This window comes from Cyprinodon tularosa, unplaced genomic scaffold, assembly GCF_016077235.1.
Source record: "Cyprinodon tularosa strain WSP-4 unplaced genomic scaffold, ASM1607723v1 ctg281, whole genome shotgun sequence".
NCBI lineage: Eukaryota > Metazoa > Chordata > Actinopteri > Cyprinodontiformes > Cyprinodontidae > Cyprinodon > Cyprinodon tularosa.
This window is the reverse complement of record NW_024038987.1, coordinates 56,992-84,713: the sequence shown is the minus strand read 5'-3', so window position 1 is coordinate 84,713 and position 27,722 is coordinate 56,992. Positions and strand designations below refer to the sequence as shown.

Here is a 27,722-nt window from a genome sequence, read left to right as displayed (position 1 = left end):
ATAGTAACGGGTCTGTCGCAGATCTGGCTGGAATTTCTACACTTTCTTTTCATTTAAAAATTAAATAGAAATGTAGGTGTATCAAAATTTTTGACTAGATATATAACAGTCAATAGCTGTGTTTGAATGTCTGCCCTGATCACTATATAGTGATTACGCAATTTTAAATTTATGTCTGAATGTCTAGTGGATGAAAAAGTAGTGGACTTGAAATTTCCCACAATGCACCTTAAAAAGTATCGATCATCCATGGTCACTAGACAAGCAGATATATCATATAGATGAGTGTTTGTAACACAAGTTTTATTTGTGAACAATAAGATTTATTTGAGTGCAACATGTTTATTTGTGAGTGATAAGATTTGTTTGTGTGAAACATGCTTTATGCATATGCAACATGCTTTATGTGTGTGCGCAACATGCATTTTTGTACACGTTTGGCAGAAAAATCACTACATACTCTACGCCTGCCGAAGACACAGAGGTCCATCCTCGTGAACACTGGGATGTAACTCAATGGTAAAGTAAATTGATTCCTATTTCTTATTTCAGTCGTTGCGTATATTAGCTCCAACATACACTATATTGCCAAAAGTATTTGCTCACCTTCCTTGACTCACATATGAGCTTAAGTGACATCCCGTTCCTAATCCATAGGGTTCAATATGACGTCGGTCCACCCTTTGCAGCTAGAACAGCTTCAACTCTTCTGGGAAGGCTGTCCACAAGGTTTAGGAGTGTGTTTATGGGAATTTTTGACCATTCTTCCAGAAGCGCATTTGTGAGGTCGCACACTGATGTTGGACGAGAAGGCCTGGCTCTCAGTCTCTGCTCTAATTCATCCCAAAGGTGTTCTATCGGGTTGAGGTCAGGACTCTGTGCAGGCCAGTCAAGTTCATCCACACCAGACTCTGTCATCCATGTCTTTATGGACCTTGCTTTGTGCACTGGTGCACAGTCATGTTGGAAGAGGAAGGGGCCAGCTCCAAACTGTTCCCACAAAGTTGGGAGCATGGAATTGTCCAAAATGTCTTGGTATGCTGAAGCATTCAGAGTTCCTTTCACTGGAACAAAGGGGCCAAGCCCAGCTCCTGAAAAACAACCCCACACCATAATCCCCCCTCCACCAAACTTTACACTTGGCACAATGCAGTCAGACAAGTACCGTTCTCCTGGCAACCGCCAAACCCAGACCCGTCCATCAGATTGCCAGATGGAGAAGCGCGATTCGTCACTCCAGAGAACGCGTCTCCACTGCTCTAGAGTCCAGTGGCGGCGTGCTTTACACCACCGCATCCGACGCTTTGCATTGCACTTGGTGATGTATGGCTTGGATGCAGCTGCTCGCCCATGGAAACCCATTCCATGAAGCTCTCTGCGCACTGTTCTTGAGCTACATGAAGTTTGGAGGTCTGTAGTGATTGACTCTGCAGAAAGTTGGCGACCTCTTCGCACTATGCGCGTCAGCATCCGCTGACCCCGCTCCGTCAGTTTACGTGGCCTACCACTTCGTGGCTGAGTTGCTGTCGTTCCCAAACACTTCCATTTTCTTATAATACAGCTGACAGTTGACTGTGGAATATTTAGGAGCGAGGAAATTTCACGACTGGATTTGTTGCACAGGTGGCATCCTATCACAGTTCCACGCTGGAATTCACTGAGCTCCTGAGAGCGACCCATTCTTTCACAAATGTTTGTAAAAACAGTCTGCATGCCTAGGTGCTTGAATTTATACACCTGTGGCCATGGAAGTGATTGGAACACCTGATTCCAATAATTTGGATGGGTGAGCAAATACTTTTGGCAATATAGTGTATGTATCAAGATGCTATGACCAAAAAGATTTGACTGACAGATGACCGTTGATATATGATTGGCCGAATTTAGATGTACAGGCTGATGTTTAATTAACTGGCCTGCACAAAATAATGAAAAAACACCCCACAGATTTTAAGAAAGGATTATTTTTAAAAATAGAAATTTTCTAACTTTTGAGACTATATAGTCTGATAAAGAGTACATTTATATACATGTTTCAGCCATAATGATTTTACATTTGAATATGAATTCCCTTCGACTTTAAGTAATACAACAGGTTTGTTGCATATTTGCAACAATAGCCGTCAATTGGATTCCCAAGCAACCTAACTTGCTTGGTCTTCCTGTGGCGCTCAACTCTCTTATCTCCATGGCTCTGCATACACCAAACTGATGCATGGGTCTTCAACAGGATAAATGATGAAATTAAAATCTCTGTGGCATGTGAATGTTTTCACAAGTTAAAGTTTTACAAACTGATAGCCGGGCTGCTATTTGCAATGACTGCCCAAGATGGGAGGAAGAAAGCGACATAGTGTCTGCAGGTAGGTCTGGGGAAAACATATCGATATTTATCAGTTGAGTTGTAAAATATCAGTATATCAACTACAAGCCTAACTTTCAACATCATTCATCTTTATCCCTTATCTGAAATGTTATTTTGTTTTTTAAATCAAGAACACAAGCTATAATATCTAATATAAGATTTGAAAGAAAGTTTACATATGCCATTCTGTAAACATTTTGTCTTTGTTGTACAATAGTAGTTAAACCGTGCAAGCTATTAGAGAAATTCGAAACAAAGTGTATCAAAGTGCATCAAAGAGAGTAAGGGGGGATTCTTGTCTTCTTGATCCAACAACACTGAGAGGAAGACTAATCTTCAAAAGGCAGGACCAGACTCGACAGAACAGATGGCTGGACACACCAATACATGTCCACACACACCGAGACAGTGAGATATGGAAACATGCAGCATGCAAAGGAAAACACGACACACTGAGAACTACGTGCGATAAATATATAAATAAAACACTGATAATGGACAGCACAGTTGGACACACAAGATGATACAGTTAAAAACAACGGAGGCAAACCACAACAAACAAGGACTCATTTTGTCATGGAAACGCATTTTTGGAGACTGTCTCCCAGCATGCATGCTGAATCAAGTTCCAGTCCTTATCCACTTTGTGGTCAGGTTGAAAAACAACACAAAACATTGGAACAGAAGAAACAAATCAAACAGAAAGCGGAGGTTTCATAACACAGATCCAGATGGACAGATATGACGGACAAATCCACTGTGAAAAGACAAACAGATGAGAAGTGGAAGCTAAAAATGGAGTTGGAGATAACATCAGAGCACAAAACAAGCGAAGCACAACTAAACCACTCTGGTCTTGGTTTATCACCTGCCAGTTTATTGATCATATTCATTCAACTCTGCAACATTAAGCTCAGGTTTAAAGATGAAAAACTTGAGGCTTTGTGTGAAATGGAGCGATATTATATGCCTTATTATAGTTTCAGTCATGAGTAATCAACGATTAGTAGTTCTAACAAGATTCAAAGCATTTAAAACATCCAGGAGATAATGCCTGTGCAACTTCAATAAAACCAGCAATGTTTTTTTTTTTTTTTTTTATGCCACGGCCTTTAACTTGTCTCTATGGCCTTTCATCCTTAGCATCAAGTCTTAGCAAGGTCTAAAGTTTAGACGGATGAAAAAAGGTCCTCAATGTGTTAACCTTGTATAGGGAAATAATTTAATTTGAATGTAACAGTTTGAATTTAAGTAAGTCTTTGGCTCAATTTTTTCTTTGCATGTGCAATTTTCAGTTCTAGCTTCTAATTTAAAAATTCTATTTAGTGTAGATTACAAAAACTCAATCTGCCCAAGAAAATACTGCTGCAAAAACAGACTCTTGCAGACACTATCTGCAGCAAGAAATACTCTATGCAACTTCATGCTTCTGGTGTACATCCATTTATGAAGGTTTGTTTCTTTTTGGTTGTCTTTTTGATGAATTTGAAGATTTATATAAAATAGACAAACTAATTATCTGCGTCAATCTTTCTGAGTGGGCACCGTGTGAGTTTAAACCTGGATCCAGTGCCTTTTCAAAGTATAGAACTTTTTGCCAACTTGTAATGTTATAATCACAAATCTATCTTTAAACTGAGATTGTTTAGTGTTAGACCAACACAAAGCAGCATGTGGCTTTTAACACCAGCACTCCCAGAATTCTGAATTCTTCTAGAACTCCCATTGCCAATCAATCTGATGGGTGGCATTTTCCCCAGGGAATGCATGAGTAGTGATCATGTCATCAACCAAAATGGTTCTAGTGTGCCATATAAACCCATTGTGGATATGTAGACCTTAAAACTTATAAGGCTGTATTATATCGTTATCTGTAGTCTAAATTTGTATTAAAAATTAATCATAATAAATAAGCCTATTTTATATATATAGCCTTTTGTATATATATATATAGCCTATTAATGTAAATGAAGTTCTTTCACTTCAAAATCTCAGAACCGTTAAACAGACTGCCTTGGGAGTGCTAGTGTTAAGTTGAAGTGATGAACATTTGTATAAGGCATGCATTTGTCTTAATTCATCATGTTGTGATATACAAATTAAAATAGTTTTACCACATTTCCTTGAAGTTAATTTACCAAAGTTCATCTGTGGCTTATTTACTCTCAGTATTACAAGAAAACTCTCTTTTGTGAAGGCCTTGGAGGATTGTTAGTTAATTTGAAAAAACTGACATGTTAACCAGAGAAGCAGCCCAGAGGCCTGTGGTAACCCTGGGGGCGCTGCAGACAATTAGTTTTAGGAGAATATGTTAAGAAAACCAATTATACTGGTGTACTTCAAAACACTGTCTTTATATGAAAGATAAAAAGTCATAATTAAAAGTAATATAAGACATTTAGTTTGCTACAAACCATGTAAAGAACACAAATAATAAAGTTAATTGTGTATTTTGAATGTTGAATTCCCCCCTTTTAATATTTCATCTTTTTAAACAGTTAAAGTAATATTGCATTTCTCTTTATCTTTAAATTCAATTTCCACTGGTTATCCTGCAATTTTTAAAATAATGATCCAACCACTAATACTCTCATTTTAATCATGAATAATACCATTGCTTTATAAAATGGGAATTTATAACAGTTGCTGTTTTACATGCAGTATATAAAAGAGCTTAAGTTAATAAGCTTCTAATTTATTTACATTACTTTATAAAGGGCAGAAAAATGATAAACAACAGTTGTACAATAAAAAGCTACTTAGAATCTAATTCCAACTATTTGTTCCAAATGTTGCTTTTTATACAAAAAAGTAATAAATCCTTTCTGCTTTGGCTTTTATTGATCTAATATCTTTCATTACTTACTCCACCATATGTCTAGTATAACAACTTTTATTGCTTTTAATGTTTTGAAAAACATATCATGTGATGATAGAAAAGGTTGAATAGGTCTAATGTTACCGTATATAATGAAAGTGCATGTTTTTCAAGGTTATCCTAAACTAAAACTAACCAAATAATAAAAACTAGAATTAAAAAACATTTTAATTAACTGCAATAAACACTAGACCTTGCAGAGACACGGAAAATAACTGTAGTAATCTGTAATAAGAGTTTTCTAAACTAATTAAAATTAACAAAATTTTTAGAGAGAAGGTGCTTAGGTCCTTGTTCATTAAAGTCTTTTTTTGGTTTATTTTTGCTGTACTGCATTACGGCAGCAGATTGTAGGTATGGTAGAACTGAAAATCAGAAGGCAAAAAAAAGAGGAACATTTCAAAACTATTCAAACCTTGATGTTTACAGACAATATATAAAAATTAAGTATAAGGAAAAACTGAAGTATGCCACTCTGCTTTTTCACGTTATGCTAATCTTAATTAGTATAATTACTTAAATCTGATTATAATCCGAATGTAATCAAATGGTTCTAATCTTGTCAACGTTAATGAAGTCATTCCTCTTAAAGGTTAACTCCACACCCTTCCAACTCTTCCAGGGTAACAGAACTAAACCGAGGTTAGAGAGGGGGTTGCAAAGTTTCAAATAATTTTTTTTACAGTTTAAACTTGCCAGAGAAAATGCTGCAGTGATTTTCTCCAGCTGAATAAGGCAAAGAATAATGCAATCTGCTTTCCCCCCACCTGTTGCTGTGCACTGCCAGTCAGCTTTCTGAAATAACACTGTTTGCAATAACATAGCTTTGCTTGCTGGATGTAAAACTTGATAAGACACTGTATTTTTATTTTTTTTTTAAGGTGAGCCTTTTTCAAAATCACACGTGGAAAGACTGTTATGCAGCACACTGCAGGCTGGCTATCTGCGCTAATGGTCTGACCTAATTAACCAGCAAATATGTTCATCATTTAACAATAACTGTCTATGCATAATATTATCTACCATCTACTTCAGGTCAGCAGTCATGAAATGCTTTATTAATCTTTTGTACATTGTGTACCTTAAAGTATGTAGCCTTACATTTATAACAGCAATGACAGAAAATGTATGACCGAATAGAAAACACTGGATAGGGCTGGAAAAAAGAAACCCATGGTCTCTATGGATTCTGATGCATTATGAAGGTTCAAAATGTATTGCATAGAGCAGTCTTTTGCAGTTCTGATATAACACACCCAGATATTACAAAGTTGGTGCAATTAATCATTCTTCCACATCTATATTTTATTGCTTTTAAATCAAGACCAAGTCGGACAGTTTTAGATTGAGGTCACAGTCGTCAGATCTTGTTTCAAATTGATTTGTTCAAGAGCACAGCTCCTACTTTTAACTGCCTCACATAAATAAACTCTCTACTGTCCTCAAAATTTTTCCACCGACAGCTGAACTCTTAACTCTCATGTTTTCTCTGCACTTTGCCTGCTGAGCCCTGATCAATGTTAGAAAAGAAGCTGCATAAGGTTGAACTTCTTGGTTTGAATGTCCTCACTAACTGGTCATGCAAGAGGAGAGTGGACAGTTCCTGCAGCACAGGGTTAACGAAGGCAGGATGTATTTTAATTAAGCACAAATAAGAGGCTACCTTTTAGCAAAAAAAGCTACAAGAGTTCAGGAAATGCTGCACAGAAATACACCCACACAGACATAAACTTTACCAAGCTCTTTAAGCAGGGATCCGTTCTCCGACTTCCATCTCTCCTTTTTCTTGCCAGCACTAAGCTTCCTTCTCTCTTTCTTTTTATTCTTCACTCCATTTTGTTTCTTCTTTTCTGGTTTCTGGGTTTTCTCTGCAGAGAGACAGAAAAAAAAGGCTCAGGTTAGGAATTTAGCTGATTTACTCAGTTTAAGGTAGATTAAGCTGGAAACCAACATAGGGCCTTGGGAACCAAATTGTTATACATTCAAAATACAGTATAAAAAGGTGAACATTTGTAGGATTTTTTTTTACATTTTTTAATTGAAAATGAAATCCTTTGATTTTTACCCCCTAAAATATGTCAGTGTATAATTCCGTAAAGCTTTGCCTAAGTTAAATCTGGGAGAACTAACATCAAAAAGACTGAGTTACTACTGAATGTCAGCCTTTAGGTCCATACAGCTGTATTTTTCTACTGAGCACTTATCACTTTCACATGATTTTTATTTCTCATAGTAAGGGGTAGCTAGCCTATCCTGACGCTAGCTTAGCATAGCTATGGCTTCGCTCTCTCCTTCCCCTGACTCTTTTCTCTTTCTAAACCTTCATCTCCTTTCTCCCGCTCTCTGTGTCAGATGTTCAGTTATTCCTCTGCCTCATTTAGTGATGATGCCATGTGTAGTAAATGTAGTATTTTTGTAGCTTTGGAGGCGAGGGTGTCAGAGTTAGAATCCCGGCTTTGGGCTGTTGAACATAGAGGAATTAGAGTAGGCCCCTCCTTTTTAACTGCCTGGAGCCACCATGACCAGTAGGGTTGGGAATTGAAAAGATTTTCACGATTCCGATTCCCTTTTCGATTCTATGAAACGATTCGATTCTTTATCGCTTCTTTTTTCGATTCCAATTTGGGGGAAAAAGGAGAACAAACAGTTTGATTATCAGAATCAACTTTGTTTACTTAACTATTGCACAATCTTACAAAATCAACAAGATCAAGATGTCCACAGGAAATGTGAAACTGGAGTAACATCTGTGTTTAAATGAAAAATGAATACAAGAACAAACTTAATAACAAACAATGTCTAATAACAAATGATGGGATTATAACCTATTTTAAATAACAAAAAGTACTAATTATAAAACAGTAGTAGGGAAAATTAACAGTTCTTTTGCAGAAAGATGAGCATATCTGCTTTTTCTGGAAGGATATGGGATCTTTCAGGGCTTAAGGTGTCTCCAGCCGTGGATAACACCCTCTCAGATGGGGTGGAGAAAGCCTGCACACAGAGGTAGTTTTCAGCCAGTCCAGATAGCAAGGGCAGCGTATCTTGCTTGTTCCACCACCACAGTGTGGCGCTATCCCTGCAGGGGATGGAGGGCAAGCTTTTACAGAGCTGGATTTCCTGATCTACCCTCTGGGCTAAGGAAAGACGGGGCTTTGATTCACAAAGTGACCGCAGCTCGTTGTCTTCCTCCTCGAATAGTTCTTCCAACTTGCGTAACTTGCGTAAGTTGCGTAAGTTGCGTAACGTACGTAAAAAACGTGACGTAAGTCGTGCTCCCCAGAGCCGGCGCGCTAGGCTCTGTTGCTGTGGGAATCGAAAAAAGAATCGTTCAGCCAGCTGCCAAACGATGCCATGGAATCGAAAAATACGGAACCGGTTCTTAACAGGAACCGGTTTTCGATTCCCATCCCTAATGACCAGGGACACCTCCATGTAGTGTTCCTGCAACAGTGCCTGAGCAGCCAGGCGATTGGGTAACGGTACGCAGAAAGCGTAGTTGTTGATCTCAGCCCACTGGTCACCCCTAACCCGTCCACGTTTCTAATTGATTTTCCTCGTTCAGTGACGCACCCACTGGGAAGCACACTCTGGTAATTGGCAGCTCCATAGTCAGAAACGTGACATTAGAGACACCAGTGACCATGGTCAAATGTTTGCCAGGGGCCAGAACGGGCGACATCAAATCCTACCTGAAACTGCTGGCTAAGGATAAGGTTACATACAGCTAGATTGGTATTCACGCTGGCAGTAATGACAGCCGGTAACGCCAATCGGTCACTAAATTTAGTGATGCTTTGGTGTGTAAGTTGTGTAAACAATGTCAGACTCTGTAACTTTCTCTGGTCCCCTCCCTGATCTGACCAGTGATGACATGTTTAGCCGCATGTCATCATTCAACCTCTGGTTGTCTAGGTGGTGTCCTGAAAACAACATGGGCTACATTAATAATTGGCAATCCTTTTGGGGAAAGCCTGGTCTGATTCGGAGAGACGGCATCAATCCCACTTTAGATGGTGCAGCTCTGCTTTCTATGAATCTGGACAAATTTATTAGTCCACTAAAACACTGACCACCCAGGGCGCAAACCAGGAAGCAGAGACATAGTTTAGATTTGGACTTAGACAACTTTTATTGTTATTTTGTATACAAATAGTGTATACAAAATGAAATTATGTTTTGTGAAGCTTTCCGAACATTTCCATTCCTTAAACTGCACCAGTGATCAAATGTAAACAGAGTTGGAGAATAAAACAAGATGCAAAAAATGCATTGATATGGAAGTTCAGAACATTAAATATGTATGGTGCAAATATGCAGTATTTTTGTTTGGTGTTGTCAGTGTGGTGCGGAAGCTCCAGAGCTACACCTCTCTATAGCCGCTCTACTGTTACCCACTCATTACTCCATCCAGAGATCCATCTTGCCCAAGATCAAAATTCTAATAAATTAGAATAGATTCCCAAAGGAGTAAATCATGATAACCCTAATTAGAATAAAAATAACTCCAACTGGGGAAAAAGTTTAAACTATTACATTTGTTTTTTTCAACATAAGATATATTTCTACTTGATTTATGTTGCCTTACAGAAACTTTGCTGCAGCAAGAGAAGTATGTGAGCATAAATGACGCTACTCCTTCTAGTTATTTAAATGTTCACATACCCAGAAATTCTGGGCAAAGAGGAGAAGTAGCAGCAATATTTCAGTCTGACTTACTGATTACTACAAAGGCAGGTAATAAAAAAACCTAACTTTTTTTAAACATTTAACTATTAGTTTTCCTCATCCAAATTGCAAAGCCAGCCTTTTTGTAACTTTGTATCATCCACCAGGTCCTTACTTGGGATTTTTAAATGAGTTTTCAGAATTCCTATCGATTTGTTGTTTAATACTGACAGGGTCATCTTAGTGGGTGATTTTAAAACCATGCTGATTGAAGGTGATAGCTTTAATGTGGTCTTTAATGCTATCTTAGGCTCGATTGGCTTTGTTAGAAGTGTCTGTTTTTTTAGTGTAGTCCTGTTTCTCTGACTGTGACTAACTGTATGTGCTTTCTTTCATCCCCTGACATGGGACCTGGCTCGGTGCCGTCTGTGTGTTTCCTAGACACCTGTTTAGCTGGTTTACAGTTGCCTTTTGTATCTCTGCTTCTTTCTGCATGTCTGCTTCCATTTCCTTGAACTCCAGTCGGCCTCGGCAGATGACTGCTCACACTGAGCCTGGTTGTGCCGGCGGTTTCTTCCTGTTAAAAGGGAGTTTTTCCTCTCCACTGCCGCTACAAGCATGCTTGGTGTGAGAGATTGCTGTCAAGTCAATGAGTTGATGCAATCAGCTGGTTTTCCTTAGATAGAAAACTTTGAACGAATCTGACTGTATGACAGTTTGAACTTTCTCTGTAAAAGGCCTTCAGATGACATGTGTTGTGAATTGGCGATACATAGATAAATTAAATTGGAATTAATTGAATTGAATGATATATCGAGTCCTATCGAGTGAAAATTAGCCCTCAACTGTCCCTCATTTTAGGACATTTCAAGCATGTGCTGCAGCTGCTGGCTTGAACCCTGATGTGATATGGTGACAACAGTACTTTAGTCATAGTTGCAACTGTCATATCTAATATATGTCCTGCATAGCTGTGCAAAAAGCCGTGCAGAAAATATGTATATAAAACTGTACACACATTTTTATGTTACAAATCAAAAAAAGATCATAGGTCTTTCTGATTCAATTTGAAAAAAGAAAACAGTCCTATATTTGCTCTCTTGTACTATGCAGCTAAACTCAAGTAAAGCTGATAAAAATGATCGTCTTCATTTTGCCTGATAATTACACTGACTATAAAACATTATAAACGGGTGATAAATCTTTCTTACAAGTTCCCTGCTATGTGACAAGTTATTCATATTTGTTCTGTGCAGCGGAGTGCCAACTGTAAAGTTAATTTATTTGGAATAAGTAAATTATTAACAGGAAGCAAATACATTTTCTTTCAGGTAAAAAAATATCTTTACAGCACTTTTTAAAGCCATGAATTAGTAATACAAGCGAAAGAGCAATAACTGGCTATTGTTGAGCTCTACATGTAACAGATAACCACAAACAGATGCACTCCAAGACGATATGTTTGCAGCCTCAGCATGCAGGGAAACAATGCGGAAACATGCCGTCACACTCCATTGAGCCTCCCTCACACAGCACAGCGATGATTTCTCTCCCCACCAAGTTCTCCCATACTGAAGGCCCTTATTGTTGAGATGTCTTGTTGCAACGTGCTCCCGCTGTTTACACAAACAAAAGTCCTGACTACATAGTTCACCGACTCCCCTACCACAGCGAACATAGACTGTATTTGAGTGTGTTTGCTTGTTACTATGCTGGAGGTCTGGGATGCAGGTTTGTAGCAGCTTTGATAGTTTTTTTCTGAGCAAATGGGAAAACACTTTTTCCCTTCTTACATTTTCTAAAAGGTGAAAATTAAAGTTACTGTTAATACTTGCATTGGTTTATATATGGGGTTACATCTGAGCCTCACACCTTGATTTTAGTATTTAACCCATTAAACCCAAAATCATTTTGCAAATTTTGAGTAATAATTTCAAACTTAGGTTCAACTGCTACCCGTGTTCTCACAAGAACTAAGAAAGTAAATCACATCAGCCCTGTTCTGAGATCCTTCCACTGGCCCATTATAGCTCAGAGAATAGACATAAAAATCCTTCTGTTTGTCTATAAATCACTGAACCAATGAGGTCTTGAAGCAGCATTTAGTTCCTATGCTCCACTTATCTGGAACAAACTCCCAGAAGACTGTAAAAGTGCTGCAAACCTGAGTTCTTTAAGTCAATGTTAAAGTCATAGGGAAGCGGCTGTTCCAACCGTTGCATTCCAAATTCTCGCGATTGGTGCCCGACTTTTCATGAGTGAATGTGAATCCAATTGGTCAATTATCAAGGGGCGGATTGTTGTAGCCGGCATCTCAGAAGCATCTTTCTAACAGTTTGCAACTTAGTGCTAGTAGCGTGCCAATGGGAAATTACATTGGAACCAAATAGCACTAAATTGTTGACTTAGAAACGACACTGTCAAGGAACGCTATGGCCAGCGGAAACATGCAAGAGGAAAAGAGTTTTGTGTCGGAGGTGGTGGATTAGTCTCCTCCGTCATGCATTTTTTATTTAGACGAGGAAAGTGGGGACAAAGTTGTCGTGGAAGAGGACGCCAGGGTGACAGAAGCTTGGTTTGGTGTAGAAGGCTAACAGCCATACATGTTTGAGCACTTGCCTTGCAACGCTGCCAGTTCTGTTAGCTCTACGACTGCAGAGGAGACAGACGTCCATCGCCTTGAATACTGGGACAGAACTCAACGGTAAAGTAAATGATTCTTATTTCAACCGTTGGGTATATTAGCTGCAACATATGTATCAAGATGCTATGACCGAAAAAATTTGATCAACAGATGACCGTTGATATATGATTGGCCGAATTTAGGTGCAAAAGCTGACGTATAACTAACTGGCCTGCATAAAATATAATATAATTTGTATATAACGAAACCCCCCCCCCCCAATTAAACATTACTTTAATGTTTAATTGCTGCATTTCTGTAAAAAATAACATTATTAGATGCTTTTGATAACTTTTTTTTTTAAATCATAGCTTCTTCTGGGATAAGTGTTAATTTGACACCTCCGAAAAAGCAGTTGAAACACTACAGAACCAAAACAGCCTCTTAACTTAAATCTGTTGGTGAATAAATTCATTCCGTAGCGTCCATCCTTAAATATTCATCTGCTTTTCATCTGCCTTGGTTGTGAGGTTACTTCAACTTCTGCCCAAAACACAGCTAGCCTGAAAAGCCTTTATGTTTTTTTTATTCATAAGAATAGAATGAGAATAAAGGATCTTTTGTGAGATACTAAAGGGTATTATTGATTTTAATAAGCTATTGCTTTTTACTTAATACGTGAAACACTAGTGTTCTTTGTGTGTGACAGTAGTATCCAGCAGAAGGCTTAACTCCTGTTTACTTCAGCATGGAGAAACCAGACTTGCATGAATGGAGCTGAGAGAGACCACAGATATTTCACACTGAGACAACCCCTCTGTGTAAAAGTCTGAAAGGAGGAACAATGAGGAAAGAGTGTGAAACTAAAGCTCAGTGGGAGAACAACACAACATGTTTAGCACAATATACCATAATAAAGCTGTATTAAGTTTCTACTTATGAATGCTCATGTTTACATAAAAAAGAATGAAGACATGAATGTGGCAAAAAAGGGAAGAAAAGGTATATACAGTGTGAAAAATTGCAGTTTTTTTCTTGGTGGTATAGGTTGAAGGAAATTTGTTTATAATCTTTAACTTACTAAAACAAATCACCTGAGAGTTTTATTGTTTTGTTGGCCAAACTACTGATTAGATTGCAAGGAAATGGGACCAAATGAAAATAGGGTGGTGTGATAAAATATAAACACATTTATTAATTTTTTTGATTGAGACAAATGCTAAGGAGAAATACTGCAGGATACAACTTCCCTCTGTGACTTCAAGGACGTGGTGAACTTGGGTAAAGGTTGGAGGAATGAGTTTCTTTTTTTTTTTTACAAAAAAAAGGGATTCATTGCAAGTCCTCTCCCAGGTTTACACATTTAATATCTATCTATCTATCTATCTATCTATCTATCTATCTATCTATCTATCTATCTATCTATCTATCTATCTATCTATCTATCTATCTATCTATCTATCTATCTATCTATCTATCTATCTATCTATCTATCTATCATCTATCTATCTATCTATCTATCTATCTATCTATCTATCTATCTATCTATCTATCTATCTATCTATCTATCTATCTATCTATAAAAAACTAGGTTTGCTATACATATGTACATACAAACATATACAGATACATATACTTACATATATACAGATACATATACTTACATATATATATGTATATATATATATATATATATATATATATATATATATATATATATATATTTTTTTTTTTTTTTTTTATAAATTTTTTTTTTTCAGGCTGAAACTGGTCTCTCAAAATTACAATATCAATTTTTTGCTAAAAAGAATCTTATCTTCTGATCTCTCAGGGATGATGAATTTTTAACAGTTTTCTTATTCTGTTCTAATCTGATCTTGTTCTGAATGCTAAGAAAATAAGGAAAACTAATTTTGAGGTTTTCAAGGGCACCTGAAGAAGCTGTTTCTACGTGTGGAAATGTTCCCCCTCCAGGCTGTAATCTCTCCACAAATCCAAGCATCAGCAGTAAACGCCTCCAGCTTGTGCCTCTCTCCCAATCAGATCTGTGTTTTTTTTTAGTTTTCCTTTTGTCTCTAGTCATTGCTATGTCCTTTCGCTTCATCTCTGCAACATCATCCCTCCCTCCCGTGTTTAGAAGTAGAAACAGCACCTTGGGATTCATCCTTTTGAAGTGTGTGATTAATTTTCCTTCTTTCGAAGTGCGCTGAACTGCAGCGTGTGAAGCCTTTGTGTCCCATTTTTTACCTGAGCCCATTAGAGCATTGAAAGTTGTTTTTCCTTTCTGCCCCAACTTTATTACTTTTTCCTCATGTCACCTCCAGACTCTCTTCCACCACATCTCATTTCTTCCTCATTACGGCCTCATTAAGCGGCTTTCAGCTCATCGATTGACTGATTGTTGATCTCAGACTCTTTCCGTGCTGCTCTTGGATTTTTTTTTTTTTATCATCATGTTGTTTTCCTCCTTTAAGACAGAGCAGCAGGGATTTCTGACTGCCCACCTGTCTGCCTTGATAGTGACATGCTAACCATTCATGGAGCATGACTTATGCAGACCCCAACATGACAAACAGAGAGGCAGCCTGGCAGAGTGTGGATGATGGATGAGGCGCCATAAGAGACAGGGGGACAAAGGTTAGTGGTTCTGATTTAGGCAGGTAAGACAAGAGATGTGATTTCCACATGGAAACAAGTCTGTGGGGAGAGAAGGGCAGGGATGGTGGATGAGCTCTGCATATCTTAAAGTTTCTGGAAATCTGATTTTAAAACTGTAGATACTGTGGTGCGGCGAACTGACATCAAACCAACCTGAACAAGTTAGTGGAAAAATGCTTCAAGCATTATGGCATGTTAGGATGCTTTTAGTTCTTGAAATATATTGAAGGAAACATGCATTTTTTATTAAGAGCAATATAACCAACTGATGTGATAATCAAATGTAAAAAAAATTGTTTTCTCATGAAATCAAATTCATTGCTTCCCAAGTTTAGAGCCTATTGTTTCATGGAGGGTGGGACCTATATTTGTACATATCAAGATACATTTATAGATAATTGCAAAAAGAATGTTTGCAGAATTATTTCTGTGTCATAAATTACATAAAATTACATGGTTTAAGGGTTCAGGTGTAAAGTGGCCGACTTGGTGTAATTTTCTTCAATAAGAGATAACTGGGGTTAAAAGTCACATTCTTATCTCATAGGGATCTTATGTGATAGGCGTTTTGTCATTATGACTTGTCCAAAAGAGTTCTGCAGGTTCTCTCATTTAGACTATGTGGAGTTGAGACCTATGCTGAATGTGTGCTTTATCACTTTAAAGCAATCGCTCAAAAGATGTCAGAGGACCTCAAAGCAGCTCTATGCAAACATGTCATTTATTTGTGCTTATCTAGGTTCAGTGTTATCAATTATCCAAAGAGGCTCCCCGCCCTCCAAACAAACTCCATCCAGTTATTGTCATTAAATTTCTTAGCCTCTTGAAGTTCCCATTGTGATCTATTTCTGTACCTATGTGTTCACTCACCTACTTACAGCCCTCTCTTAAGAAACGGCAAACTTGAAAAAGCCGAATGAAAACATGCACTCCATACTGTGTCAGATTCACGCTGAGTCGCATTCGCTTGCAGGTAAACACATAAGCTCATGCCAGCAGGCATAGAGCACAACCTTTGAAGGCAGAGGTAGAGTGGCAATAGAGAGGTTTGGTAGAATTCCCAAATTAGTAGTTATTTCAAGCTGAACCCGGTTACCTAATAATATGCAGCAGGGTTAGACGGGGTCAATCTGATATTTAGCACATCACAATATTACATTTACACTGTTTTTATTTATATTTACTTGCTTTTATTTTATTTTTCAATATTTTACTATTTAATTCAGGTAAAGCAATTTGAATTTTTTTTGTATGGATATGATTGGAAATGGCGGCCTAGTGGTTAGGGCATATAGCTAGGAATCCTTAGGTTGTGATTTCAAGCCCCACTCCAACAGACTGCCACTGTGGTTCTCTGAGCAAGACCCTTAACCCCTGATTGCCCCACGATAGCAACCCACTACTCCCCAAGGGTATGGTTAAATGCAGAGGTCAATTTCTCCAATGTGAGATCAATAAAGTCTGATTATTCTTATGAAGTTGCCTTTCCATTTACACCAAAAACGGAGATTGAGCTTAGAATCCTGGGAGTTGAGTTAAGAAAAGCATCTCGTGTAAAAATTCCACAAACTTTTCATGTGACATTGCCTAATAAATGCAAGGACTCGTAAGTAAACTCCAATCTGGGTTACTGGCTTTAAACAAATTCCGATGTTGATTTTGAAACCGTTTCTTCCAAAGACACCAACTGTCTTTCCTCAGAGAAATCAAGCTCAGACAATCATCAGGTCATAAATGGCCCCTATTTATATCTGCAGTAATCTTCATTACCATTTACTTAGAGGTTTCTTATCTTACATTTCAACACAACAACCACACAATAAGAATACATGCAATAATATTTGAGAAGAAACATTATTTACATAACAATAGTTGAGCTTGAAATAATGTATAGTTAATTAAGTTCTGTTTAGGCGGACAGGTTTAAGTGGACTTACCATCATTCTATATACTTAGACATTATTCTTTTATAGAAAGGAGGATTGTATTTCATTATGTTGTTTACAGCCATAGCCTTGACAGGTTGCTTTAAAATCCTACCCTGCTCAGACCGGTGCAATTTCTCCACCCTGTCCATGAAGCTGTTGTGGAGCTCGACGTCTTCTTCAGTGGAAGAAGCTGCACTCTATGTAAAGGAAGGAGCATTATCACAGATTCTTCTTTATAAAGTATCACAGATGTTGGAAGGATCTGTGATAAACATCACTGCTCTGAACATAATAAAAGTATAAAAAACTGCTGTGGACTAACTATTGGATGCTCATTTTGCAAAAAAATAAAATAAAAGTATTTATCTTTAAGTTGCACCTATCGTTTGACATGTATAGTTGAAAACTATTATTTTGCCTCTGCTGAAAACCTTTCTTTTAACTTGCTGCTAAAAATGTCCCAACTAAAAAATAAAAGAAAATTCTATTCTAAAAAAAGGTTACTTTAAAATATGTGATAGTTCTATTCTCTTTTCATTGTTACATGTTGGTTTTAAAATCAGTTTGTGTGAAAGAACCAACTAAAGAGCAGAAGAGAAAACCAAAAATAAAACTGCATAGAACGAAAAAAAGGACTCAGAGGGCACAACAAATGAGAGAAAATCACTGCAACAGATGGAGAAGAAAAACAATTAGACGAGGAAAGAGAGAAATGGAGAGAGGAAAACAGGAGGGGGAAGATGGTGAGTTACACGACAAATCATTCTAGCAGACAACCTCATTCTTCACTCTCTGCTGCTTTTTATCACAACAAGCACACACACCAACTACTGGCTCTAATCTAACTCCTGTGGCAGTGTGAATAGATATGGCTGTTCAGTGCCAGCAGCACAGCTTCTGCTACCTGATGGCAGCAATCCGCTGAGTCAGCTGTACTGCAAAAGTGTGCGTGCATGCCTTTGGGAGTTAGCTACTGCGAAGCACAAAGGGTGAGAGATTGAAAGTGTTTGTGTTTGATATAATTGAGCGTGTGCATGTGTGTCGCCTTCCTGGAGACTGAAGAGCACTGCAGATTTAACCCTCATCCCCACGCTCACCCCACCACACAGCCTCAGGAGCAGGCTGACAAAACTTCACTATCATTAACATTTGGTGGGATTACCATGACAACAAGCTTTCACAGCCCCCCCATGGCAATGGCAGGTCACGACTCTTAGTTAAAGATGCTCAGCGTCATCTACATAACAACCATCACTCAGCAGCAAAAAACAACAGCTGGTAATTCTGGCAGCTAATGTGGAAAAGATAAAATGATGAGTTATTCAACTTCAACCTGGTTGTAATGAGGTTGCTTAAAAAGGCGTTCAGTCTCGCTTCATTCAGCCGACATCTGTGCAAATGTTTTCAGACCTTCAGGATGTTGTCCGTTTTATGTTAATTTCATCAGCCTTAATTTCATCAGTCCTTTACTTAATAATTAAGCTAACTTTACTGTGGAAAAAAAAGAAATTCCAACTTGAACTAAAAAGATAAATAGAAACTACACCCTCTTTTAATTCAGCTGCTTTCTACATTAGGACAATATTATAAGGAGCTGGTCTCTGGCTTCTACTTGAGAGCCTATTTAAAGAAGCCACACTGGTTTGGACACTTTTTAACTGAATTGTCTCTTAGCCATTTAACATGCAGACAAAGGTCTGTAAAATTTAAGGCAGAGGTGTGTGCACTTTTCTTTCTCAATCAATAAATTCAAGTATGTTATGCTACTATTTCACAAAGAAAACTAATAATTTTAATAGGCAAGAATTGTTCAGTTAACAGATTCTTTGTTGAATCAGAATAGGGTACTGTATTTCTGACGGAATACTTAGTTCTTGCAGATCTTGAGCTATTTGAAATTTTTGGCAAACGTTTTCAGTTTGGTCCTAAATAATAATAATAAAAAAAAAAATCATATTTGATTCTTAAGAAAGTCATAGCTCATTATTAGGATTTTTGTTGGTGAAACCCACAGCCGAAACGAACACCAGGGGGCTCTTCTCCTTTTAAAATGAGACCTATTCTTGCTCTCAGAAGCTGGTGTTGATACCCCACATCAAGCATCCATTTTGGACTGATCACCAACCAAAGGCGATCAACTTATATTGATATCTGGATAGAAAACGCCACCAATTGTGGTGAATCGTTAAAGGACACAGGTTATGTAAAATTAATGTTTTGCTGTATTTTTTTTTATTATTTACTTCAGTGTTTGTCTTTGCTGCTTCTATACTATGCAAGTACTTTCTAATTACATATTTAGAGGCACCCCTCTAATATGATTGGTTTATCTGCAGAAAACAAAACAATATCAATCAATTTTTTTGCAATATGTACATGTTTTATGGGGCATGGAAACAACCCCTTTCAACAACCCTACAGATAAATATGTCACCGCCTTGTAGTAAAGACTTCTTTCTTACTATTTAAAAGAACACTTGCTCCATCCTTGCTGGTTGTGCATGAGGCGTTAATTTTTTGGCTTCCTGGCCTGTATCAGGGCAAAAGACATACAACTGTAACAGTACAGCTGTTTGCAGCCATTTTCAAAATGTATAAAGTGCAGTATACAGATTTTTGCAAAAAAAGTGACAGAGCTTAATGCTTTTATTGGGGGTGAAACAACTTAGTCTAAAAGAAGCTCAAAGTAGGCCAAACTAAGGAGGTTAAATCTCATTATCTGTACAAAAACAATACCAGTAACATGTTTTGCATAGGCCATAGACCTATCCCCATTTCTTTAAAGGAAGCATACTGCATCCGAATTCTGCCAAAAGTCAATACGTGTAAAAAAAACTCACATGAGCAGTTTTATTTAAAACACATGCATGTGAACTACTCTCCATGCACATTTGGAATGTACTGTGAATGCAGATGTAATGCTATGAGGCCCCAAATATATCATAACCATGAGTCCTTTTCTGTGCCTGTGGTTTCATTTTTATGCTCCTATAGATTCTCTCTAACTCGCGTGTGGACCTGTGTCTGTGCACTTATGTCAACTGTGAAGCCGTTACCCACCGGACAAAGCAAAAATTAATGTTTTGCTGTATTTTTTTTTATTATTTACTTCAGTGTTTGTCTTTGCTGCTTCTATACTATGCAAGTACTTTCTAATTACATATTTAGAGGCACCCCTCTAATATGATTGGTTTATCTGCAGAAAACAAAACAATATCAATCAATTTTTTTGCAATATGTACATGTTTTATGGGGCATGGAAACAACCCCTTTCAACAACCCTACAGATAAATATGTCACCGCCTTGTAGTAAAGACTTCTTTCTTACTATTTAAAAGAACACTTGCTCCATCCTTGCTGGTTGTGCATGAGGCGTTAATTTTTTGGCTTCCTGGCCTGTATCAGGGCAAAAGACATACAACTGTAACAGTACAGCTGTTTGCAGCCATTTTCAAAATGTATAAAGTGCAGTATACAGATTTTTGCAAAAAAAGTGACAGAGCTTAATGCTTTTATTGGGGGTGAAACAACTTAGTCTAAAAGAAGCTCAAAGTAGGCCAAACTAAGGAGGTTAAATCTCATTATCTGTACAAAAACAATACCAGTAACATGTTTTGCATAGGCCATAGACCTATCCCCATTTCTTTAAAGGAAGCATACTGCATCCGAATTCTGCCAAAAGTCAATACGTGTAAAAAAAACTCACATGAGCAGTTTTATTTAAAACACATGCATGTGAACTACTCTCCATGCACATTTGGAATGTACTGTGAATGCAGATGTAATGCTATGAGGCCCCAAATATATCATAACCATGAGTCCTTTTCTGTGCCTGTGGTTTCATTTTTATGCTCCTATAGATTCTCTCTAACTCGCGTGTGGACCTGTGTCTGTGCACTTATGTCAACTGTGAAGCCGTTACCCACCGGACAAAGCAACTTGTCTGTGATTGGCTACTTTTCAGGAAATCCTGCATCTTGAGGCTGTCCTCTTTTTCTTACTAGCAAAGCAACCTCAGGTTAACCGCTTCTCAAGAGTTGGAAGGGAGTGAGCAAAGTCATTAGATATAACATGGTCTGGATGAATACTGGATTCTGATTGGCTGTAGGGTGACGGTAAAAAAAGGGTTATACTGTAGGCAGGGTTAGGATTAACATGTTACTATGTAACGGCTTACAGTAACTGGCTTATTCATTATTTGTTACCGTGTATAAACGAGGACAACAGTTTCCTGGTGAGAGTGCATGTGTCAGCAACGTGCACGTGTATGCACAAGTGGGACAAGCAACAGCAATGCACAACTTTAGCAATAGCACAGAGGAGAGACAATGGCAGAGCCACTGATTCAATGACAGGGTTCCTACAGAAAAAACATTCAATGAAGGATAAATATTTCTGTATTTTGCTAATTATTATCAGGAACAAAGACTTTATCAACATCGGTTAGAAGTTGGTATTTAAAGATGCTCCTTACATCATCTCAGCACTGTCTGACAGCTGTTGATCGTAATCAACACACATTCTTTACTTTCTCAGCGCTTTAAGGATTTTGTTTTTTTCCAACTTTGTGGGAGCAGTCTGGGGTTAAGGGTCTTGCTCAGGAACCCAGAGTGGCAGTTCCTGGGAGTGTGTAGGACTTGAACTCAGAAGTGCAATGCTCTGACCACTAGACCACCACTTTGCTTGCATGATTCATGTTTGTTAACACAAAAATCCTGGGATCCTACAGACCTGCTAGGGTTTTTTTTTTTAAATAATTTTATTTCTGTTAAATTGCTTTATAAACAAAATATTTTTTTTTCTTTTATTATAAGCAATATAAGCAACTCACTTGTGAAACCATGCACACCAAAATAGTGTAGATTAGTTTTTAATGTTTTCAGATGTCTTGACCTTTTAATTATTTAATGTATCAAATAATAACAAATATCTTATATTGCATAATTTATTCTCTAGTTGTACTTAAAATCCAATAGCAGGACACTTCAGATAATAAAAAATACCAACATTGTTACTGTGGCTCATAATGAGTTACTTTCACTGAGCAGTAACTGAGTTACTAACTTTTTTGGAGAAAAAAATGATTAGTTACTTTTCAACAGTAACTAACATAACATTGTTTATAGGACACCTAGAAAAACAGTTCCGGTAAAATAGCCCAATAGTTTCTGCTAGCTAGAACATTACCTGGAAATGTTAAGACAGTTTATGCCGGTTACCCTGGCAACGCGCCACAATTCAAGATGCAGGTTTTCTCGAAAAGTAGCCAATCAAAAGCGGCTTGCTTTGTCCAGTAGGAAATGCCTTCAAATTATGAAAATTTAATAGGAATGAGCAGAAACAGGTCCACATGTGAGGAAGAGGTACAGTAGACTGCGTGGGCATGGAAATCAAACCACATACGCATAGAGACAGAACAAGCACTAAGTGTGTTATATATTTGGGCCCCCTGGTATTGTATGTGCCCAACTAACAACTCAAACATGCACGTAAGGCGTGGTTTATTTTCTTGAATCAGTACTGGCTAAAATGTGTAGGCATTGGTTGACTCATAAGCACATTCAGCAGCCGTGTCTTTAGATCACGTGAAATGCATGCACTACGTTTTACCTACATTTCAGATCCATTTATAAAGATTAGTTTGTTGATAATCGTTACTTTTATTCCTAAATGGGACTTGCATAGCTTTTCCCATCATTGTGTCATTTTTATCAGGTAAACGGGGGAGAAAAGTAATATCAGCTAAAAGAATAGGCCCAAAAATAATAACAGCGCATACCTAGGTCAGTTAGGCATTAAAAAATTCCGGAAGACTAGAATTTAGTTTTTCTAATCCATTATTGAAATTGTGACCATTTTCAAGCTGATCAAGATGGAATCTGTATATTTTTTTTTGGTACCTGTCTGGATGACACAAGGTTGTAAAATTCCAAGAATCCTTACCTTTTAAACAGCTGAGGCATTAGTGCTTAGTGTTTTTATTTACGGTGTGGGTTGAATAGTAGTTTCTGGTTTATGTTCAATTGTATTAAACGCATGACAGTTTTGTGAACCTAAAGTAAAAAGCAAAACATTTTCGAACAGGCAAAGTTCATACAGTTTTCTGGTATTCCATATGTTCAACTCTACAATATGAAGATGGTTTAATTTAGAGTCAGCAAGACTGTATCTTCAGCCTGCTGCACGGACAGCTTCTAATGTTTAGGAATCAATAAAATATTGGTTTTCCTTTTCTTGTAACGGAACAAAAAAAAACAATGGCGGATAGAAATCGTTTGTGGGAAAAACATATTTGAATGTTCTTCAAAACAGAAACTTTACTGTTTTTCTGTTTCTTAAATTAGGCTTGAAGCCAACCCCTAATGTTCACCTTAATCCACATCTTCCTAACTAAAGCTGCTCTGTAGGCTGAAATCTTATTAACAAAACAGTTGAACCATTTTTCTTTTTTGTTTTATAGTCTGGCCATTTAATTCCTCAAAAGATTCTAACATTAAAGGCTTTGTTACTACACACCTAAGCAACATATAAAATAGTGAAATGTTTTTATAATCTAAGCTGAGTATCTTAATAAAACCATAATATAAATTTTGAATAGACACCTGACACACAAAGCAGCATCAACTCTCCAAGCACATTTTGACCCACTTTGTTCTCTACTACAACCTAACTGCACTGAACACATTTAGCTTAGCAGTCTGTGTAAATTAGAGGGGAATCCAGCTCCATTTAATGTGGCCTCGGTTTGTGCCAACATGCATCTAAACTGTTATTCCAATGACCTATGCTGTACCGGTTTCGAGAGTAGCTTGCTGTGCAGTCATGATAAAAAGCCCTTTGCAGCTGTCCACCTACATCGGTGGTTCTGGCACCATTATTACTGAGAGGGTTTTGACATTTTAGCGCCTCAATCAGTCACTCTACACACACCTGCTTGCATTATTTCATTCCTTACCTCCTGCCGTTTCTTCTTCTAGCAGCTGGATCTGCAGTTGGAAGATCTTCTCCTGGAGGTCGCTGAGGGTGTGCTTCATTTTTTCCCTCCGTGTCACCATGTAGCACAAGTTACGCACCTGAAGGAGAAAAAGTACAGTTGTAAGAGTAAGGTTCTTCTAACGATCGTAATATAAGAATCGCAAACTTGACTCAGATTTTAGCCTATATTTATAAGCTATTAACACCTTGGGTTGTAAAGTTATGCAAATGTAGCGATGTCTTGATTAAAGAATTAACCTCTTAAAACCCATCTAATTTTAAATAATCCTTGCCTATTTTGCATACCCAAATAGAAAAGCAAATAACTGAGGAACTATAAGCCCATATTACATGTGTGACACATCATTTGAAAGCTAACACCTTCTAGTTTCTAAAAATTATAATTGAAAATAGTGTTACTGAGACGCAGCCTAAACTGAATCAGTTCAAACATGACTCAATTTTTTTTGTTTCTTCTTGAAAATAAGTCTTTTTTGCACATCAGTAATAAAGACATGCTTGAGAATAGGCATGTCTCATTGTATTACATTTGTTCTACATCATGTCAGCTACAGATATAGAAATTTCAGACCTTTAGCTTTAACAGTTCCAGAGCTTACTAAAAAAATGTACATCTCAGTACAGAGTCATCTTAAGGATAGACTCAAGTCATACAGCGTCAGAATGTTAACAGATAAACACAGTTAATTAGAAAGCTGTTTTAAATCAAGATCTTGATGATTGATCAATATGATGCAATGTCAAGCTAACACACAGACTTGTTAAATAAATTTGATTATATGGCGATTTTTATCCCTATTTAATAGCTTCATCAGCACTGACTCTATAGCTAAAGTCACTTTTTCTCCCTTGAATTATTAAAATCAATCAGCAGCAGGTAATGACAACTTTCTCCTGTTTTATTCCACGTTCAGTTTATTTTACTTATTTTCTTGATTTTATTATCTTTTTTATTTTTGTTTGTAGCACTCTGCAATAGGGTTCCAAGGTAAACGTTATCATGTACTATTATTATTATTATTATTTTATTAATCATCTTTATTACCTCCAGCTACATGGCTTTGAACCTAATCTTTCTTTTACAGCTGCTCTCAAACTGCCAGAGTCAAATGCAATCTGCTCATTTTAATGAAGCAATGTAGCCACAGCTACAATGGACATAGCCCCATCAAAAACCAGAACCAGAGTCTGAACCATAAAGACCTTATGGTAGCTTTCTAGTTGCTCCATCTGATGCCACTGTCACCCAGGGCACAACCAAACAAGTTATCACATCCTAACAGTTTTGCAGAAATTTCTGTTAAAAAAACCAAAAATGACACTTGAAGATAGTGCTTTTTATTTTGAATTTTTGAAGCTCAGGCCCATACAGTAGCACATCGATACCATGCTTATTTGCATAAACCCAACTATTATTCCTATTTTGTAAAAACACTGTATACTATGTGCATATTTACAAAAATATTTCTGTTTTCTATAGTTCATTAATTTAAGCTTATTTTGATTCTCACATGCCTAATGTTGGGGGACTTTCTAATAAGGAAAATATCCTGAATAACTGTCAAATACGAGCAATCACCAGTTTATATCCTTAATCTAATCTGCAAAATAGCACAACATTTGGCAAACTAGCTTAGCATATAGGTTTCCGTAGTGTAGTGGTTATCACGTTCGCCTCACACGCGGTTCCCCAAGGGGATGGGTTAAATGCAGAGAAGTAATTTCCCTCTGGGATTATTAGAGTTTATAAAATAAAAAAAATAAAATAAATAAATAAAAACTAAGAGACACTGTTTCAATATTGTTGGACCAAACCCTCACTGATTCGGCAATTGAAAAATTATGCATGTAAAGAAAAATCTTAACATGAAAAATTGTATTTATTGAAATGTAAAGCAGCTCTTGTTGATGAGAAGAGAGTAAATGCTGCTTTTATGCCTAGAAAAGAAAAAAAGAAAAAAAGGGCCCCAAAGAATGTTGCAGTTTCTCTCTTTAAATAGAAATAAAAATTCAATTTAGTTCACTTTTTCTTTAACATATTGTATTTATTTATTGTTAAAGGGTGAAAAAACCTTACAGTAAGATTTAAAAAAGATCAAAGTTTAAATTGCACAATTTTCACTTTCATGGCCACAACTCCAGAGACAACCTTCCTAAAGTTGGTGTATAGAACATTTACTTTTAAGTGAGCGTCCATCAGAAATTTGTTACATAAATGAGCTTGTGTCATAATGAACTGCAGAACAGCTAAGAAAAAATATTCCAGTATGAAGACTTTCTTAGATCTTCCTCAACCTACTTAATCAAATCTGCTTTACAAGAACACTGGTTAGAAATGTAAGGTTAGCCCAGTTATCATCCTGTTAGTCTGCTTACAAAGTGTACTCTTAATGTGAGGGATCTTTGGGGTTTTTTTGCCAGTAAATTAGACATCTGATTCGTCTTCCAACTCAACACAAGCTCCAGCCAAACTCCTGTCACTTGAGCCTTTGAAGGCTATATGACTGCATATGTATCTGGAAGGAGATCAGGACTGTAAATCGGAATAATTGAGCCTGCATGTTTATGTTAAGCACATATGGATGTTCAAAGAAGATCTGTGGTTGTAAATCCATGTGTTACTGTTTTGTATTGGCAGGGACAAGGCAGACAGAATGTGAAATGGCAGAAAATTAGTCTAACGAGCTGTCAGAAATGGAAAACTTCAGAGGGACAGTTAGAAACAGTGCCAAATTTAAATACAAAAATGAGATTTAATTTAATTGCAAGAATAGAAAATAACTTTTTGATCTTTTGCAAGGTTGGTTTGCAGCTCTTACTGCTAAACGTACTCTAAGTAGTTTACTAATGATTGAATGATGAGGGCAAAGACATGTTCATATAGAGGAGATTAAGACTAGACAACTTGATTAAAATGGTAAATTTTTAATTATTTGAATAACCAATATGCCTCTTCTGTTTTAATTGTTATACTTGTGCAAAAGTTTGAAAATGTTTTCCATTTGTTTAGCGCTCTTTCCCTCCAAGAGGCGACAGACTTCCTTTTCATCTTTTTAATTTGTCCTGATCAGTAGCTGCTCTCAGGGTAATACCTTTCAAATGTTAACCTGCCCCTTCAGTCATGTTCTACCTGGGCTTTGTAAGTTGTCTTAACAGCCTACTGTGTTGTGCATGTGCTTAATCAAACTCAAAGAGTGGAGATGTAAAAGACAAAAGGGTACTGAGAAATATTTAAACAAGCTGTTCAGATAGCATGTGCTCCTTCGTTTTATCATCTATGGCAGTGGTTCCAAAACCTGTCAGCTTCCTACCAACATCATACCAATGAAAGAGAGCTGTGATTACTGCTATTAGTTTAAATACCAGTTAATTGAATGAAAGGGTGTTTTGCTGTAGAAACATCACCAGCACAAAATGTATAGTTTTTTTTATATATTATATAAATCCTAAAGGGTTAGTTTAATTGTATATCTGTAACCCTCAGCAGGGTCTAAATTCCAATCATGAAAACTACAGATCTACTGGATGATAAGCTCTCCTGCATTTGACTTTGGTGCTTAAATGCATGGGAACAGTTACAATAGTTATAAGCTATGCTTGGCAAAA

General features: G+C 37.2%; 1 protein-coding gene across 1 annotated transcript in view; it reads right to left on the bottom strand.

The window, feature by feature from the left end:
* Positions 1-27,722, bottom strand: part of LOC119786907 (E3 ubiquitin-protein ligase Jade-2-like) — a gene marked incomplete at its 5' end in the record, with an annotated part of 88,229 nt that overhangs the window by 8,211 nt on the left and 52,296 nt on the right. The window contains 2 exons of the mRNA XM_038290484.1: positions 6,980-7,111; positions 24,076-24,193. Of these exons, the coding sequence (XP_038146412.1) occupies positions 6,980-7,111; positions 24,076-24,193 (250 nt within the window). The remainder of the gene's footprint in view (positions 1-6,979; positions 7,112-24,075; positions 24,194-27,722) is intronic.